Here is a 17,223-nt window from a genome sequence, read left to right as displayed (position 1 = left end):
GTATAATATTAACTATAACTAAATTAGTAATATCCCTATGTTTAAAACAGTGAAAGTGTGGGGGCCCTTGCCATTGTGAATTCCGTATGATTTTCATAGCTGCACCGGTGACTTTCAAGTCAACTAAATTACCAAATACAAAATTTCAAAGTCATCCTGTTAACTCTTTCCCTCAATCTTACGTATTTCTGGCTAAAACAGCCCAATTAAACGTGGTTCAACCATTCTTCATATTTGCCATCGACATAATGAGTTTCCAGCGTTTGCTGTGGTCGCCTCTTCTTTCTCTGGTATGTTTCGTACTTATGGTTCCTGTTAAGATTCAGCTAGGCTCCTCTCAAGAGTACCGAGTTTGTAATCTTCCCTTCAGATGTGGGAATCTTACAGTCGGTTATCCATTCTGGGGAGGTGACCGACCGAGTGCTTGTGGCCATCCTGACCTGCAACTCTATTGTGAGAATGATATGCCTATGATGAAGATGAATGACTTGTCCTACCTTGTTTTGAATGTGGATGACAAAGCCCATAGTCTCAGGATTGCAAGAGAAGATTACTTCGATGGAATCTGTCCACGTCGATTTGGTAACACCACCCTCTCTCCCATGTTCAACTATACTAATGAGTATGAGATACGTACCATACTTTACGCTTGCCCGTTATCTGCTTCTCTTTCTGGACATTTCACTTGCTCTTTTCCTGGTGCCGCCAAGAAGGATGGCTATATAGAAGAGGGAGCTAATGGTGCTGGGGCATGTGCTGTTGGCGTCATTGTTCCTTTTCCTAAATCGTTAGTTCTACAAGGAAAAGAGAATAAATCGGTTTTGAAACGAGCCCTACAAGACGGATTTGAGATCAAATGGAGTATAAGTGGCGTGGAATGTGAGAAATGCATTGAGTCTCCAGGTCCGGGTACGTACCTCAATTTGTGGGCAGAAATTAAAGATCTATATGCCGCTGGCGCTGAGTCAATCCGTTTAATTTTTATTTATTTAATCATTTTCATATAAATTTTACTCAAAGTTACTATTCTAGCTGTTTTAGACTTTATATTTTAGATTTTTATTTTATTTTTTTTAGTATTTCTCAGTTGCTACTCAACACAAAGTCTTCTTGTAATTTGGTTATGCTGCAGGAGTATCTTCAAATGACCATAATAAATCAGTCTTCAATAAACCAAGGAAGATTGCCATAGGTAATATGTTGATCAGACAACTTGGTTTACTTTTTCCACTGAATACCTACCATGAGTCAACAGTTACTACTGCTATTATCGATGATTGCTAAGAGTAATTCAGATATATACGTTTTTAATCTCATAATTGTCTTGCCCCCTTTATTTATTTATTTATTATTTTTTTTTTTTTGTTACAGGAATTACAGCTAGTGTTGTGGGGATTATAATTGTCATCTCAATGGTTGGCCTGGGACGATTCTGGAAGAAGAAAACAGAGGATGATCAAAGAATGGAGGCGTTTATTAGAAATTGCGGATCGCATGCTCCACAAAGATATAATTATTCTGATATTAGAAACGTTACAAAATCATTCAGCGAAAAACTTGGCCGAGGAGGCTATGGTGATGTTTACAAAGGAAAACTACCTGACGGTCGTCTTGTGGCAGTGAAGATCTTGAAGGAATCTAAGGGCAATGGAGAGGAATTCATCAATGAAGTGGCTAGCATGAGTAGAACATCCCATGTCAATATAGTCAGTCTTCTAGGTTACTGCTGTGAGAGGAATAAAAGAGCTCTAATCTATGAATTTATGTGCAACGGATCTTTGGATAAGTTCATATATACTCAAGAATCTTTGAGTACAAATTGCAATTTGGAGTGGAACACACTTTATCAAATCGCAGTTGGCATTGCTAGAGGACTAGAATATTTACACAGAGGTTGTAACACAAGAATCGTACATTTTGACATAAAACCTCACAACATTCTTTTAGACAAAGACTTTTACCCAAAAATATCTGACTTTGGGCTTGCGAAACAATCCAACCAGAAGGAGAGTATCATATCAATGTTGAACGCAAGAGGAACTGTAGGATATATTGCACCAGAAGTGATTTGTAGAAACTTTGGAGGAGTCTCTCACAAGTCTGATGTCTATAGTTACGGAATGATGATTCTAGAAATAGTTGGAGCAAGAAAGAACATTAATGTTGGGATATCTCAGACAAGTGAAGTATATTTTCCAGATGCTATTTATAACCTTCTTGAACCGAGCAATGATTTTAAACTTCCAGGTGTTGTCACTGAAGGGGAAAAAGAGACGGCGAAAAAGATGATATTAGTGAGCTTGTGGTGCATTCAAACCAATCCATCTGATAGACCATCAATCAAGAAAGTTGTCGAGATGTTGGAAGGTAGGCCAGAAAACTTGCAAGTTCCACCAAAACCTTATTGGTCTTCTCCACCAGGATCCTTTAAACATTCTTTCCCGGCATCTTCATCAACACAACTTGCATCAGAGGAAGAACCGTTCAAAGATCTGGGTGATATGTAAACTGTAATAAAATTTAGCAAAATTTAGATTTGCCTTGATTTGTGCTCAAGGACCAGGACATTAGTTTTCTTTTATTCGTAACGCCAGATTTTTTTTCTTTTACGTAGTCAATGTACGGATGCAGTGGATACTGAACATTTACCTGAAGGGTACAATTTTACATGACCATTCAATCTTAAGAACGCAAAAGCTTCAATCCTTAACTAAGATTAAAATTTTAGTATTTGCTTGCAGTTCCAAATATGACAACCTGGGGAGAATAAAATGAGGGCAGATGGCTGGGACGATTTAAGTGCTCTATTAATTTTTGTTCATAGCAAATGTAGACCAAACAAAAAGCAATGTTCATAGCAGTCTGTAATGAATTCTGAATGTAATTTAGTGAAGGAATGAACAAATATTACAAGAAGATCTACACACACAAATTTAAACCAATCTCATGAAATACTAGCTCAAAGAACCACATTCATATGTACATCGAGTGATGGCTTCCTTTTTCCTTTTGGGACCTCAGCCTTGAATCGGCAAACTAGAAGAGATAAATAATCATGAATCATGCTTGTCAGTTTCACATAAATGCTTAGATATAATGGCACCACGGTGGTGCCAACCACATCCGTTAACCTGATTCTTAAGCTCTATATGCAAATCAGCCTCGTTAAATGCCAAAATCAATTTCTTCTTTCACTCACCATTTTCAATTTCAAGGAACCATCTGATCTATTTTACTCTCAATCATAGATCTGTCGCAGTACGTTATCCCAAGGTTTTACTCTCAACCAATCTAGAAAAAATTGGAGTTGGACAGAGAAATAAGAAATAGATATACTGAGTTGCTAAATTGGAACACAAAAACTCGGTCTGGGTTTGGCAAATTATCTTCCAACTATACAAATTTGCACTCTAGGACAAAAGTCCATTTGCAGGGCAAAAAAAGATGCACTTAAGACTAAGCACTGTACGACCAAAATTTGAAGATGCAAATGTGTGCTCGGAAAGAGTAAATTACACAAAATAGACGTCAAACTTTGCCATGGTCTAAGGCTAAACTTGCCCTGGTTGAATCTGATACATCAAGATTTCAGCTACTTATTAAAAAGGAATAAGATGGTTGAGGTTGGCTGCTGTGTGTATAAGAAAAGGCTCACATAGCATGAGTTAGTTGATGCATAATGCTGTCTAGAACACATTGTCCTGGTTGAATCTGATACATCAAGATTTAAGCTACTTAACAAAAAGGAAAAAGATGGTTGAGGTTGAGTGCTGTGTGTATAAGAAAAGGCTCACATAGCCTAAGTTAGTTGATGCATAATGCTGTCTAGGAAAACATTGGCGTATTTGAAGCTTGACTTTACATAATTTTGCTTACACTCAGAGAGTCCCTCACGTCAACTTTTTAACAAATCCTGCACTCAATGCAGGACATTGTCACCAGATCACCAAGAACGAAGTGTTTCCTACATTCATAAGGCTGAGTGCTGAGACATGAGGCCGCGACATAACAATCAGACTTTCTATTTCCATTTAAGATATACAAAGTGGGATACCTTGTCTCTTGAAATAAAACCAAAAGCCAAGTCCAAAAGGTAATGCACAGGAAAGGTTGCTAATACTTCAAGCATACTCCAACATCTCAAATACAATTATTCAGGCCATGCCTGCATGCATGCAAACTAGAGTCAGATGCTAGAGGAAGAATATCATGCAAAGACTGACATCTTTAAACAAATTTAAAAACAAGAAAGTTTACCAGTTAGTAATGCACCATGGCAACTGACAGCCAAGAAACTTTCCTTACATGGCACATCAACATCCTTTCTCATACGAGTTGACAATTCAAGAGGTTCTAGCGCATGGTACATCCATTAGCTAAATAAATTTCAGATTCTTTTCCCTGTTTTCTTGCAGCTCTGCCTGCAAAATTCATCAGCTAAAGAATAAATAAAAAAACTCAATGGAGGTGTTCACCTTTGCCACAGTTCCTGAATCAAATGTGGCATGTTAGGAGTAAAATTGTGATATATCAATTTGAAATAGTCAGTAGAAAACACAGATGGTATTGATTCATGAGTTTTACACCAATCTCATCAGAAGCTAGTTCAAAAGAAGCAAGATTCAGGCATTTTTTATGCGAACAAAAGTTTGAAGCCTTACCAATTTTACTTTCAAATCTGTGATTACCCGCTGTCTCTGATATGCAAAAAACTTCAGCGACTAGAAAAACAAAGCACCACACCCCATCGGAGGATAAAAAGAACAAAGAGAAAGTAGGATGAGAAGTGTATCAGACTCAAGTCTATTAATGATGACAGGTAAACTGGTAGATGAATTCCAATAATACAAGAAATTAAAGTTTTGAGAATACTTACTCCAAGTCTCTGCATTTCAAGAGATCTAAGTAATGCTTTTCGTTTAGTTAGAAGGTTGTCAGTCCTTAACTTTAAAGGACGTCTATAGTTTTTTCCTCGGTAGATAATGACAGCATGGCCTTCTTTTATCTTGTCCACTGAAACAAGAATTCCACCACTTTCTGCAACCAGTGATTTCGCAGTATAAATAACTTGACCAAACAATTTCTGCATGGTAATCACCTTCACAACTTCTCTGTGTTTCCAGTGCTGATGCAGGCCTTCCATGACCCCACCAAAGACCCCACGTCTGCCTGAAGACAAAATTAAACCAATAGATATGACCAGTGAGAGCCAGACAATGGAGAAGCACAGTGCATAGTAGCAATTAGGACTGCTTTCACAATGAAATTGGCATTTCCAGCAAGAATATGTTTGTTTCCTATATGAGGCACTCAGTTAACTCAATTAATCATTTGATAGATTTAAAGACCAAAGTATGAAGCCTATGTGTTACTTATCACATCAGCATCAACTATGAGGCACCTAAAAATTATTTATAGAACCGCCATTGAAGCTGGAGTCTGAGATGATTTCTTAACATGGGTCCACTAGCATGGATACTTGATCCATTAGCCAAAATAAGATTGAAACAATGATACATGTAAAAGGTTATAAAATGACAGTGCAAAGTGGAAGTTTTGTCATAACTACCAAAAGAAGTATATAGAGACCATTTAATAAAAGCATCTACCATGATAATTGGAACTACAAAATGCTTCCCAAGTATATGGTAAATCCTACATCAAAGAAAGCCAATGGAAAACAGACTCTAAATAAAAGATCGGAGATATAATATTTGTGAGGCAAAGAGTATAATCAAGTATCAATAGGTAGAAGTCAGTCCAGGGAGAAATGAAATGACTTTGTTGTCGATGCAGCATCCCAAAAAGCCCCAGACATGCATTGCAAACTTAAGACAATATTACAAATAGATAGATCCATGCATTTTCATATTCACTATATTTCAGCAACGAATGACGAGATTTTGATGATAATTTCAAACTGCAAACAGAAACTAACATAAAGCATGGTCAATCTAATAGATCGAGTAAAGAACATGGGCGCAAAGTTAGCATTCATCTACAAATGAGTTTACTGATCAAGAAAAGTAACCCAACGAGTATACAAGGTAATTCACATATAGAGGGCCAAATTAGTGACTCATTCCAGCTATATAATCTCATAGAGAAGCAACAGAGTTCATATGTTAGGGTGTGCACGTGTAAGAAAAATTCTGACTTGAATCACAGAAACTAAGAAAAATTCTGACTTGAATCACAGAAACTAATTCTATAAAGCAAAATTTAAACAAGAATCATACAGAAATGATTCATTTGATAGCAAATTTTGAAACCAAAATGTAAATTTACAGATAACTGATCACTTGGCGGTTTAAATATCTAACCAACGAAGGCTAACAGCTCCATGTTGATGTTAAAATATATAAACAAAAATACTGACATCACAAAATAGAGGGACAATATTGCCTTACCAAGCAGCAAGCAACTATTCATCTTTAGTCCCATCTTACGGAGACATTCTCTCTCCTCTTCTGTAATCAATTCTTGGTCTGGATCCTGTTCACTGGGTTTCCACACAGAATTGAACTTTGATAACGCTTTTGCTGACCGCTGTATCTTGATGTTAAGCTGCAAAACCAATAATGAGTATTTTCACAGATACGAACATCATAGAATAAGAAGATAGCTTGAATCTTACAATGTAAAGCTTGCGTTCTTGCTTTTTCAGTTCCCTCTCCAATTTTACTTTTTCAGCTTCAAACTGAAGTTCAGACTCTCCGTTACCCTTTTCCAGATTTCTAAATTCAGTGCGAATATCATGGAATTCTGATAAAGTTCCAGTTTTGCTAGAGCTTTCCAGTGGTTCATCAGGCACACAGAAAGTTTCAATTGATTTAAGCCGTGCACCTTCTTCATGAAGTTGGCATCTTTTGAGCTCCACATCTCTCTCAACTATCAAATTTCCAACATTACTAGGCAGAAAGTCCTTGCCCCTATACAGTATTATATAGAATTTATTGCGTAGCAACAGAACTCCTCCCGTGAGACACCGCATTAGTGAAACAGCATTCTTAGAATACGTTAATTTCTGTAGAAATTAATTACATAGGCATGCATGATGAGCATGCAAAGCAAGACAAGCATAGTGGCAAATGTAAGGCACATAGACAAGCATGGCTGGGCTTTGAGATCTGGCAGCCCGCACCACACAACTCCTCAAAACAAGCATCTCAATTCCAATTCTCAAAGCAATTGATAAAGTTGATAATGTGGTCTAATCACAATAGTAGTATCATAGCAACCACTTGAACTGCAGTAATATTATGGTGCTTCAAGCAAAGAAAGAAGCAGCAACAGTAGTGCTTAAATCAAGAGGCCTTATGTGTGAAGACAAAAGAAGCAGGGCTACCTTGTCCAAAAATACAGGAGACCAATATCAACCTGATGTCACCTAATGATGTGTAATGGCATGCCTAGCAAGCTAGCCTGCTGACTAAACAATAGGCAAATTTTGCCTTAAGATATTTGTAAAAGATAAATCCGAACAGGTCATGGATGTCACAAATTGACAGCCAAACAGATTTCCATCTTGTCTAACTTGCCTTAAGCTCATCCACCATTTGCTCATTGTCGGTGTTTGGAATTCCCCACTTCACTGCAATTTTTGCTATCAGGCTTTTCTCCCACAATTTTAAGATAGCAGCAGCTAAGCCTTGAAGTCTCCTGTTCCTCCCTTCAGAAAATAAGAGTGGATTAATCAAGGAAACTTGAATGGACAAAAGCGCATGCACACATCAATCCGTTGCACATAACCAATTTTATCTATCATGCAAACTCTCAAACATAATAATAAAGTTTGTGAAGTAAAATTATGTGCCTCACAGAATCACAGGCCCACCACTATCATAAAAAGTTTGCAGTAGGCAAGGCATACCGAGGACAAAATGAGTTGGTAGAGGGTGAGCTAGCTTCCTCAAGTACGTCAGTTCATCATCTGTCAACTTTGATCTACCATCTGGTGGACAAACCCTAAACGGAGACCTGAATCCAGGAACCACTTCTGGGAGCAAGTCTGCATCTACTGGCAATGGCTTCCACATCCACCAGTCAATAAAGCGAGGCCCTAAGCCATCCAATAATCTATCACCTTCCCTCTCATACAGTGACCTATCTATTGATCGACTTCTAGAATTTTCTTCCATAAAAATGCTAGTCAGCATAGAGTCCTCTTCTCCAGCTTTTCCACACATGTTTTCATCCACGGTGATTGTGTTAGAGTTTATTCTAGAAACATTAACTTTATTTCCTAAATTCAAGCGGCTTATTTTTGACGAAGGTGTTTCTTGACCACCAGCAAAGTATTGATTCATCTTCAGAGAAGATCTTGAAGTCAACTTATAATTCTCTCCTCTGTAAATAACAAGGAAATCTTTCCAAGTCCAAATAACCAAGCCTCCAGTCTTAAACTGTTTAGAAGAAAAGAATTAAGAAAGACAATCACTATAAAATAAAGTTATGCTTATAAAATTGTTGCTCACCAATAATATTTGGCAATAAAATTTAACCCACTCAGTTATATAAGAACATAGCATCAGAAAAACCTTTAACGTGCTACAAGTTCTGAAGGTAATGCATTTAAACCTGTTTCTCACCAATAATTTTAGGCACTACAGTTTAACAGAGTCTGATTAAAAATATATTCCTCTCCAGAATTCCTAAAATGGAATTCAGCAAAATAAATGCAGGATTTGGCATCACAAAAGAATAACAGGATAAACAATTTAAGGGGGAAAAATGGTACCAGCATTCTCTAGTCTCATAAATATAAAACATTCTTAGAGATAGTACAGATCAAACTTAACAATAGTGATTGGTTAAATAAAGATTAAAATTGTCAATGTGTAATTTTGACTACTACAGCAAGCAAAACATCAAAATTTGACCCACATTGGAAATTAATTCCTTCACGAAATAAAGCTAAACTCAAATTCCTAAAAATCTAATATTCAATTTTAGTCCTCTCCGTGCATTCTTTATATATACATACTATCACACCAACATGAAATTTAACACAATTTTTCAGTTCATCCCATAGATAAAATGAACAATCAAAAAAATCAAATATATTTAGCAACACAAGAGTAAGACAAAGTTAACAAAGCCAAACCTCAACTATTTCTCTTGCTCTGTCCATATTTCGACACAAAGGAACATCAAACTTCACCTTAACGAGCTCACTGTTTCTCCAACGCAACCTAATATCATAAACAACACTCTCAGTCACCCCAGCTTTCTTCACTTTCACCCACTTCCTCATCTTCTTGGCCTCATTTCTCAATCTCTCAAGCAAATCTTTGTCAAGATACATCTCAGCTTTAGTCACCACCCTCAGTTTCTTTATCCTCCTAAACACAAACTTCTCGTCCTTCAACCCAGGCAATTTCCCGCCAAAACCCTTCACCTCCTCCTCACTATCAACCTTTTCAATACGTCCCCTGAACTCGAACTTCCCCAAATCTTTCCGGGCTTCATCCAAAATTTGATCTTTTTGAAGGTTTTCAACATTCCTTACTATATTTTTCATGGCTTTGTTGCCTCTAACACCGCTCACTTTACCTGTCAAAGCCCTGTCAGCTTTTTCAACATTCTTGTTCGTTTTGGGCTGTGAAGGATCGATGGTTTGGTGGGGTTGGTGAAGGGGATGGGACCTTATCCATGGAGGTGTGGGCATTTTAACTGGGACCTTGGGGTGTGAGAGGGAGACATTTGGGTTTTTGATTTTGAAGGTTTTGGGAGAGGTTTGGTTTGGGTTTAAGGATGATGAAATTGCAGGATAAGAGCGAATTTGGAGGGAGAGAAAGAGAGTGGAAGGCATGGGTGGTGATGGTAAGATTGAATTTCCACAACTCAAAGAGAGATGCTGTATACTTTAACAGTTTTACATCGGTCGTTTGCTCATAGTCATACTCGACATTTGTGAACGGAATTCTGTGAACTAAAAATATCAAGATATTGCAATAACTAAAAATCTTTCTGTGAAAGAAGAAAACTGGTTTATAAGAATCATACATTTATTTAGAAACAATCTTGCAATGTCGTTAACTAGATTGTGCAGAAGAGCATTAGCATGAATATTTTTAATTGAAACTTTCTATACAACAGTCGAATAAAATATTGTGAGCTCAAGCAGAAGCAACAGAGGAAACAAGAAAGAATAAAGATCTAGATAGATCTTTGCTGCATATTTTTTTCTGATTAACTTATTCCAGTTAGGAGAAAAATATACTTACTCAAAATATGACCCAAAAATTGTACAGTGGAACTTTTAAAATGAGCCTCTGGGTCGTGACGCTTACGCTTATTGAGGGGTAGAAGCCTCCCCTTGGCACCGGAAAAGCTTATTTCTTCTCTAACACCAACTTTGTAGTCATGGACACTAAAGAACAATACAATCAACATGATTTACATGCAAAAGATCACATACATAGAACAAAAACCAATCAAACAGCAAGTCTAACCAAAAGATAAACATCAGATATTTTCCAAGATGATTCAAGGTTAGCAAATGCATATCACATCATTTTCCCACCAACATCGTCAATGGGATCGCGAAGGGTTCCAAGCATCCAATCCATCCATATGGTATAATGGCCATAATTATGACGGTATGTGGTGTGGTGAATGGTGTGGTAGGCAGCACCCATCACAGGCCATAGCTTGCCGTTGATGCAATCATGAATGTTTGCAGTCCATATAGCCTCAAGGAATAATAGCCCTATATGAGTGGTAAAATGGGTTGGTATTATGAAGAGTGCTATAACATGTGGCACTGCCTGCAGTATACCATCTAGTGGGTGAAATGCCAAACCTGAAATAAAGAAATACTTTTCTGTCATGAGTTCAATTAGCTAGATAAGAAAATCCAAATACAGTCTTTGGACTAAAAAGATAAGTGCACCGAAAACCCATCTTTGAAGAAGACTTCAATGTTGGCCAAAGTATACAAATGTAGACAATCCCATATCTACATATCTTTAAACCAAGCCCATGTTTAAATGGAAATAAGACACCAGTCCATATGAAGTTTAAAATAATAAATAAATAAAGACTTACCTATCAGGGTGAGTATGTACAGTCATGTGGGAACATGGATGTAATTTTCAAGAAGACAGAGGAATCCAAAAACTAAATTAGGATTTGGTTCAACAAGATTGATTAAAATCAGAATTTTCACTGCCACTAAGTAAATTTAATATGTAGCCTAATCAGTATTTTAACCATCTCGTTCTTTTACTAAAATTCACACTGTTCTCAACTCAGACCCCTTATTGCAGAAAATAATTCTTAGAGTTCTTTAAGTATATCTATGTTGAGACTAGCTTACCTAGCAAAGGCATAAAATGCGAATTCTATTTTGAACTCTCCATTGAAAGATAATTTCAGATCCAACAACAAATTTCTGGATCAATCAAAGAGCAAACGAGATGTGGATACAAAAAAATTTCAACCAACATCAGCTTATCAGAGATGATCAAGGACTTTATAGTAAAGAGATAGATGACTGGTTTACTTGATAGTCGATAGAAATCCATTTCATATAAAAAATGAGAATAGATAAAACTTCATAGCTGTCCACAAGTGTCAGGCAACAGAGCACTGTTATAAGGAGGGTATTAATTAATGACTGTATGGGGTATCAAAAACCATTTCAAAGCTATTGAATTAATAATGGTCACGAAGGCTAGAACTGTTAGCAACTAAGAATTTCACTACTAATTAACACATTGAAAGTCATTGCATCAGGCTGAAAATGAAACTTGATGATGATCATGAAGATAAGAGTAACATGTATCAACGGGATATAGGATGTTTGACATGACATGAAGAGAAGAGATTAACAATCAAGACTGCAAGGTAAACCTTGGAGATGCATCTAATCAAATAAAAGTGCACCAAACGTTGATGGAACTGCGTTTCATCACCAATAGAAGCAAACATATTCCTGTCTCACTAAATAATTCCTGTCTGCATAATGTCTTTTCTTTAGAGTATTCCTATATCTTCTGTTCATTGCAATTAAAAAGTGGGCTCAATTTGTAATTCAAGAATCATCTTTTCTAATCTATATATTTAGTCCTTTTCCCTGAGAAGTCACCCTCAACCAAAACTCAGCACAGATAAAAATTATAATTTACTATATATTCCATTTACCAGGGAACCTATTAATAAAATTGAAAAAAAAAAAGAACAATACACATTAGAACTTAAGCAGAAACAAAATTAACCATCGAAATCAAAGGAGATTAAGAACATACCAGCAAATGGAGAAAGAGTATTCTGCTTGTTGTAGATGTGGTGGGTTGCATGAAGATGCTTGTACAAAAATTTTATGTCATGCAACTCTCTATGCATCCAATAAATCCCAAATTCCACAAATACAAGATAAACGGCTAGATACACCAGGTAGCCAAGCCAACCAACATCGCTTACTCTAGAGAAACACTTAGTCCACCCATTTTCAACCATGTACTCTGAAAGAGTTGGAAGGGCACAGTACCAAGGCATGGCTTTCATGGCAACATATATTTGCAATAGCATGGCCTTTCTAGAAGGGATGGCATCTGTATGAGAATGTCCAAAAATAACAAAGACATCATCTTAGGCCCTTGTACTCTTCATCAAAATATCAGCATACAATTAAAGACAATCCCAAGCCACATTTTCAAGAATATTGCATGATTCATTCCGCCAAAAAAGATGAATCATGGCCGTTTTACAGAACAAAATCTTCCAACAAAACTGCAACAGTTGAAAGTAACTTTAAAGTAGACAGACATCCTCAAGCTATCAGTTAATACCAAACAGCTATGTAAACATTTTAAGCATGGAACAAAGACAAGTTCCAGCTATGCCATGACTTTTAAAATCATATTGCAATCAAGTTTGATTATTAATTGCTTCCGATTTCCCACCAGATCCTGCACATAATGTGCAGAAAATTGCATTATTTTGTAATGAAAGTAGAAAATACCAAGGACACTGAAGGTAAAAGGTTTTACACACTCCAGAACAAGAAAATCAAGAAAAAGCTAACCTCTTGATGTCCTCATAGGCACGCATTCAACTCCAAAAACAGTTCTAAATTATTCATAACCCTTATGAAACGTTTAACATGATTCTAACTACCATTAGACTCAATATCTTAGGAGCATATCCCTTTACTGTACCAAGACAAGCAGTCTCATTGAAAGGCAGGAATCAATCACGGCCATGCAGATCACAGGAATCAAGCACGTAAAGCCATCTGATAGTATCATGAAAACACTTCACAGAATTAAAAACTGACAAATTATAGGTGTAGCATTGCCTCCATTTACTAAAAGTGGAAGCAGAATCGAACTCAAATATGCTTCTTCACTTCACTAATTTACTATAATTAGAACAAAGATCCAGAGCCAAAAATTAGCAAAAGGCAATCCATCATAATGTTCTATCTATTGACTGAACTATCAACTAATGAAAATCAATTTACCATTTTGAAAACAACCCATTTCGTCTCAAACATGCATTTCCAAATCCAAAACTAAACCTCATGCAAAACATAATTATCCAAATAAACACAATCAAAATTAAGAAATAAAAAAAAAAACTTTACAGAAAGACCATCATCAATTCATCAGAAGAAAGAAACCCAGATTCAAAATAACCACACCGATAAAACAGATATAAATCTCATATCAATCCCAAACCTCCCACCGCCAAAATAGAAATACAAAAAAAAAAAAAAAAAAATACCTTTGGGGACATAAACGTGGCGTTTGTAGTAGTAGATGTAGAAGCACCACAAGAATCCGGAAATGAGGTAAAGAAGAGAGCCAGCAAGGTAGTTACGAAGCCAAGTTTGAAGGACATGCGGGAGCGGTTCCCACAAAGAAGAGGGCAACAAGAAGCGCAACACAATGCGGTTATAGAAAGTGGTCTCGTCCACAAAGAGTTGCAAGTAATCGTCCCCCATTGATGACTTTTTTTCCGGCGGGTCAGAATAAAGAGCCGGAGATTTAGAGAGAGAGAAGAAAGAGGCGACAGAAATGAGTTGGAGGAAATTTTGTTTTTGTATTTGTTTTGTTTTGGTTCAGAGATTCTTATTAGCGAACACCAGTATAGTTGTTAATGGAAGGCCATCAGAGAATACGCGATAAGTGGGACCACAAGTGAAGTCAGTCAAAGTCTAAGGAAGTGAGAGTTGGGACTGTATACGTGTCAGATATTGGGATCATGTTACACGCTTCAACTATGTTCTCCTCTGTAGATTTACATAAATCTTTGAAAGGGTTAACCGGTGGTTGTATGTCAACCATTATAAGAAAATAATTTTTTATTTTTCATTTTATTATTTTATTATTTTCAATAAATTTTCCTCTTTTTTATAATTAAACTTGTAACAAAAAAATATAGAGTAAACGATTTTTTTTCCCACCCAAGGTTTGCCTTAATCAATGCCCCCTAAAAGTTTCAAAATACCACTTTTTCACCCAAAGTTTATATTCTGTTAATATTCAAAATATATTTCTCTTTCTGAGCCGGCATTCGGTGAGTTATCAAGGGTTTGAGTAAGAGGAGTTTTATAGAGTAAAGGTCGGTGGCTCAAATGGTGATGACCGATTAAATATTTGTTATCAGAATCAGCTAAAAATGGAAAACCCTAATTTTGCGATGGCAGGCAATCGACGAGAAATCAAATGTTAGAGTGAGAGATATTTTGTAGAAGAGAGACCACGAGTTTAAAGCTGGTGATGGAGAGAATTTTTACAGTTAGAATCGATTGGAATCGATTTTGGATAATAACAAAATATTAATTTTGGATGAAAAAATAGCATTTTAAAACTTTTTTAAGTGAGAAAGTGTCATTAAGGCACACTGTGGGTAGGAAAAAGTTGGTTTACTCAAAAATATATATATGATTAAAAATGAGACATTAAAAAAGCATGGTGGTTGTTACTCTATTAGTATAGTACCAAATCTTGAGTCAATTTATATTAGAATAACAATATCATAAAAGATTTATATAGATTCTTGACAATTTTTAAAATTCAAAGATTATGTCACTCATATAGGTTTATTATATTAGTGTTGAATTATTTATTACAAGTCTATGTCTCTATCTTGAACATGAAAAAAAATAAATAAAAAAATAGATAGAGACAACTGCAACCACTGCAGTAGTGCTAGCGTGTTGGTGCGCTGTACATCATGCATGCATTCCTCTAATTTCATGATGAGGGACCACGTGATTCCTGCTTATGATCTGGGATTTCATTTTGGAGATGTATATTCCAATCTTTTTTATTGAAAGTTTGAGTTTGACTAAATTTTTTTTTTTTTTTTTATAAAAGACAAATAATAATGGATTCTTTTGAAAATAAGGTAAAAAGCTTAAGATTAAGAAAAATAAAAGAGTAAACAACTTTTTCCCACCCAAGGTTTGCCGTAATATTTTTCCACCCAAAAAGTTTTAAAAATAACTTTTCCACCCAAAGTTAATATTTTGTTACTTCTCAAAGCCGATTCTTATAGCGAATATTCTCTTCTTCATCGTCATTTAAACCTTCTGTGTCCTCTCTACAAAACCCCTCTTACTCTAACACCTAATTTCTCACCGATTATCAGCCACCGTAAAGTTAGGATTTCATGTTCTTAGTTAGTTTTTGGTTAATTCCGATGACAAATATTTAATCGATCACTATCATTTGATCCGTCGGTCTCTACTAAACAAAATTCCTCTTATCTTAGCTCTTGGTATCTCGTTGAATGTCAGCTGAAAAAATGAAATATATTTTAAATATTAACGGAATATAAACTTTGGGAGAAAAAAGTGAGATTTTGAAACTTTTTAAGTTGGAAAGTGTCATTCAGGAAAACCTTGGGTGGGAAAAAGTGGTTTACTCAAAATGGAAATCTATATAAAGTTATGGGGCATTGGTGACGTGCCCTTGATAGTGGATTCAACCGAATTAATTCCATTTCATCCCTCAACCTTACAGAAATTACTTACGTCATGTAAAATCTAAAAAGTCGTTATAGTCTAAGTGCTTTTAAATTGAAATGTCTATTATACCCTCATTTGTCTTGTTAAAACGTGTAAAATGACAGACCTTTGTACCATTTAATTTTCTCTTACTACTTAGTCTGACACACTCACACACAGGGATTATAATGACCTTTTAAGATTTTACTGGACCAAAGTGGTACTTTCTCCGAACCAGGGATCAAAATTTCATTCACTCGAATTCAATGTAATATAATAATTTTCTGACTGACCAAGATGTGCTGTGAATTTCTTCAAATGGGTGACTTCCAAGCAAGATTTAAGCAGAAAATGACAATTCGATGTAAAGTTATAATTTAATAGTTTAAGGCAATAATAAGTTTACAATATATTCTCATAAATTTTTTATCGCAATCTTAATGTGGTAATTTATAATTGATTTCTGATGAATTTTTTTATCTAATTACGAACTATCGCATTTTGATTGTGAAAGAGAGTTTGTGATATTAGATTGTAAGACAGTCTTTATTGTAACTGATTTTAATACAATCACAATTTAGAAAATTTACCCTTTATTTTTAACTTATAATATTAAAGAATGATACACATAGAATAGTAAAAGGTAGAAACTGGTTTACAGCCCCTAGATTCTGACCAAAATAGAAAAGTTTTTGTCCAAGTGTATGATTGCCAATGCCATAGATTAAGGGAAATCGGATATTGGGACAATAGGAATATAATTTAGATTCTAATCATTCAATAAAGTCAATTTGTAGTTTTCCCCCACCTAAATTGCTCTTAACATTTGGCTAATAACCCCACAATTGCAAACCCTTCTATTTGTTGAATCAAAACAAACTCAAACTTTCTTAGTTTAACTAAATAGCTGACAAAATTAAATGCTTTTGATTGCCCAAATTAATAGGAAAAAGTAAAGGGTTATTATCAATTGGAAAACACTTTTTTTAAAAATGACATAAATTTCAATTGTATTAATAATAAGACACCAATAGACACGTTTTACCAATAAACAAACACATGTTTATACTTTTTAATCAATAAGCATACCATTTGATTAATAAATGTATATGTTTATTAACACAATGAAATTTATGTCATTTTTTCTTCTACTTTTTATACATTTTCATTGACCATTATATTATGTTATGAGTGCACCTATTTTTTTTTTTTTTTTTCTAAGCTACTTTTGTTATTATAAATTTATGAATCTTATATAA

General features: G+C 35.5%; 3 protein-coding genes across 3 annotated transcripts; 1 reads left to right on the top strand and 2 right to left on the bottom strand.

Annotated features, from left to right (window-relative positions):
- The first annotated feature begins 195 nt into the window (after positions 1-195).
- LOC116132429 (LEAF RUST 10 DISEASE-RESISTANCE LOCUS RECEPTOR-LIKE PROTEIN KINASE-like 2.4) lies at positions 196-2,507 on the top strand. The gene is made up of 3 exons (XM_031418075.1): positions 196-909; positions 1,133-1,192; positions 1,372-2,507. Exons 1-3 carry the CDS (start codon positions 249-251, stop codon positions 2,505-2,507), a joined length of 1,857 nt encoding a protein of 618 aa, XP_031273935.1. The 5' UTR covers positions 196-248.
- A 1,131-nt stretch (positions 2,508-3,638) lies between these two features.
- LOC116132633 (chloroplastic group IIA intron splicing facilitator CRS1, chloroplastic) lies at positions 3,639-9,829 on the bottom strand. Its single transcript, XM_031418303.1, has 9 exons — positions 9,107-9,829; positions 7,874-8,405; positions 7,542-7,672; positions 6,638-7,009; positions 6,411-6,567; positions 4,877-5,169; positions 4,662-4,721; positions 4,258-4,437; positions 3,639-4,165 (listed from the first exon to the last, which is right to left on the bottom strand). Exons 1-8 carry the CDS (start codon positions 9,812-9,814, stop codon positions 4,354-4,356), a joined length of 2,337 nt encoding a protein of 778 aa, XP_031274163.1. The 5' UTR covers positions 9,815-9,829; the 3' UTR covers positions 3,639-4,165; positions 4,258-4,353.
- A 475-nt stretch (positions 9,830-10,304) lies between these two features.
- LOC116132598 (delta(7)-sterol-C5(6)-desaturase-like) lies at positions 10,305-14,095 on the bottom strand. Its single transcript, XM_031418260.1, has 3 exons — positions 13,735-14,095; positions 12,255-12,560; positions 10,305-10,807 (listed from the first exon to the last, which is right to left on the bottom strand). Exons 1-3 carry the CDS (start codon positions 13,952-13,954, stop codon positions 10,512-10,514), a joined length of 822 nt encoding a protein of 273 aa, XP_031274120.1. The 5' UTR covers positions 13,955-14,095; the 3' UTR covers positions 10,305-10,511.
- Between the last annotated feature and the right edge of the window lie 3,128 nt (positions 14,096-17,223).

Source organism: Pistacia vera, unplaced genomic scaffold (assembly GCF_008641045.1).
Source record: "Pistacia vera cultivar Batoury unplaced genomic scaffold, PisVer_v2 Contig1072, whole genome shotgun sequence".
Lineage (NCBI taxonomy): Eukaryota > Viridiplantae > Streptophyta > Magnoliopsida > Sapindales > Anacardiaceae > Pistacia > Pistacia vera.
Note: the sequence above shows the minus strand (reverse complement) of the source record. Positions and strands in the feature narration are given on the sequence as shown.

Bases quoted from the DNA above. Each gene is read 5' to 3' on its own strand.
- LOC116132429 (XM_031418075.1), top strand. From the start codon at position 249: ATGAGTTTCCAGCGTTTGCTGTGGTCGCCTCTTCTTTCTCTGGTATGT. The intron at 910-1,132 runs GTACGTACCTCA...GTTATGCTGCAG, and splicing joins CATTGAGTCTCCAGGTCCGG to GAGTATCTTCAAATGACCAT. The intron at 1,193-1,371 runs GTAATATGTTGA...TTTTTGTTACAG, and splicing joins ACCAAGGAAGATTGCCATAG to GAATTACAGCTAGTGTTGTG.
- LOC116132633 (XM_031418303.1), bottom strand. From the start codon at position 9,814: ATGCCTTCCACTCTCTTTCTCTCCCTCCAAATTCGCTCTTATCCTGCA. The intron at 6,568-6,637 runs GTAAGATTCAAG...TTGGTTTTGCAG, and splicing joins AAGAACGCAAGCTTTACATT to CTTAACATCAAGATACAGCG. The intron at 4,438-4,661 runs GTAAGGCTTCAA...TTTATTCTTTAG, and splicing joins CAGATTTGAAAGTAAAATTG to CTGATGAATTTTGCAGGCAG.
- LOC116132598 (XM_031418260.1), bottom strand. From the start codon at position 13,954: ATGGGGGACGATTACTTGCAACTCTTTGTGGACGAGACCACTTTCTAT. The intron at 12,561-13,734 runs GTATTTTTTTTT...ATTCTCATACAG, and splicing joins CCACGTTTATGTCCCCAAAG to ATGCCATCCCTTCTAGAAAG. The intron at 10,808-12,254 runs GTATGTTCTTAA...TCTTTATTTCAG, and splicing joins TACTCTTTCTCCATTTGCTG to GTTTGGCATTTCACCCACTA.